The 1,299-nt window shown below is 36.7% G+C and overlaps 1 protein-coding gene across 1 annotated transcript; it reads left to right on the top strand.

Moving 5' to 3' along the window:
- Positions 1 to 277: 277 nt before the first annotated feature.
- Positions 278 to 1,101, top strand: LOC107736211 (long-chain-fatty-acid--CoA ligase 3-like; the record flags this gene model as incomplete). The annotated part of the gene is made up of 2 exons (XM_016547685.1): positions 278 to 445; positions 907 to 1,101. Coding segments are annotated over exons 1-2 (329 nt in total), but the record flags the coding sequence as incomplete, so codon positions are not given.
- Between the last annotated feature and the right edge of the window lie 198 nt (positions 1,102 to 1,299).

The raw sequence follows: 1,299 nt of genomic DNA, 5'->3' as shown, positions 1-1,299 counted from the left end.
GTATGTGCATATATATATATATATATATATACGTGTGTGTGTGTGCATATATATATATATATATATGATGTCTGGCAACAAGATAATTTTATTCAGAAATGTAAACACTGTTGTCATATAAAAAGTTTATTCAAGTCATTAATTATGTACGCATGTACATATATATGAAATGCATTTTTAATGTTTTAAAAATAAATTCATGTCTGGAAACTGGAAATGTCATGTCAAAAAAAGTTAAATTTCACTGTGAAAAATTCCATCATGTCTGTGGATTTTATATGCACATATTTTCTCTCTGTGTGTAGGAGATAATGGATCGGATCTACAAGAATGTGATGCTAAAAGTGGAGGAAATTAGTGTTTTTCAGAGGACTCTGTTTCTGTTGGCCTACAACTATAAGATGGAGCAGCTTGCGATGGGATACAGCACCCCACTGTGTGACAGGTACATCACACACACACACACAAATACTCTAATACACACTTACATCCCCAGTGTTGGAGAAGCTTCTTTGGCTAACTACAGTCTGCTCATCAAGTAGTTAAACTACAGTAAAGCTAATGTTTCGAACTTGAACACGTATTTACATTCATATAAGCCTAATATAATGAAAACCATGTAACATGCATAATTGAATCAGCGATAATCAGCAGTATTTAGCCAAATATTTATTTCACTATTCTTGGAACACGGAGTCAAATTTTTGAACTGGTTCATTGAAATATCCTAAGAACAATCTGCCAAAATCAATTAGACTTCCCAATGCTACTCCAAAGAAAGAACCAGACATTCTACTAACAGGGCATTTGATTATTATTGGATTATTATTGAATAGCATTGCTAGTTTTAGTTACTCCTCAAGACCGGTTCTCACGGTCACCTCTTTATTCTCTCTCTCTCTTCAGGCTGGTCTTCCGGAAGGTTCGGGCGTTGTTAGGTGGACGTTTGCGGGTGTTACTGTCAGGCGGCGCACCTCTGTCTGCCGCGACCCAGCGGTTCATGAACATCTGCTTCTGCTGTCCTGTAGGTCAAGGCTACGGCCTCACGGAGACCTGCGGCGCTGGGACCATCAGCCAGCGTGAGATTCACACCATCATTCAGCATTTCAAACACTATTATGCACATTTTCATAACCTATACTAGCGTCCTAAAATTTGGGGTCAGTAAGAAGAAATTAATGCTTCTATTCAGCAAGGATGCATTAAATTAATCAAAAGTGACTGTAAAGACATTTATAATGTCACAAAAGATTTCTTTTGAATTTTCTAGTCATCAAAGAATGTTTGAAAATGTATAAC

Source organism: Sinocyclocheilus rhinocerous, unplaced genomic scaffold, assembly GCF_001515625.1.
Source record: "Sinocyclocheilus rhinocerous isolate Xijiao unplaced genomic scaffold, SAMN03320098_v1.1 C36562135, whole genome shotgun sequence".
Taxonomy (NCBI): Eukaryota; Metazoa; Chordata; class Actinopteri; order Cypriniformes; family Cyprinidae; genus Sinocyclocheilus; species Sinocyclocheilus rhinocerous.
The sequence above is the reverse complement of the archived record's forward strand: the minus strand, read 5'-3'. Positions and strand labels throughout refer to the sequence as shown.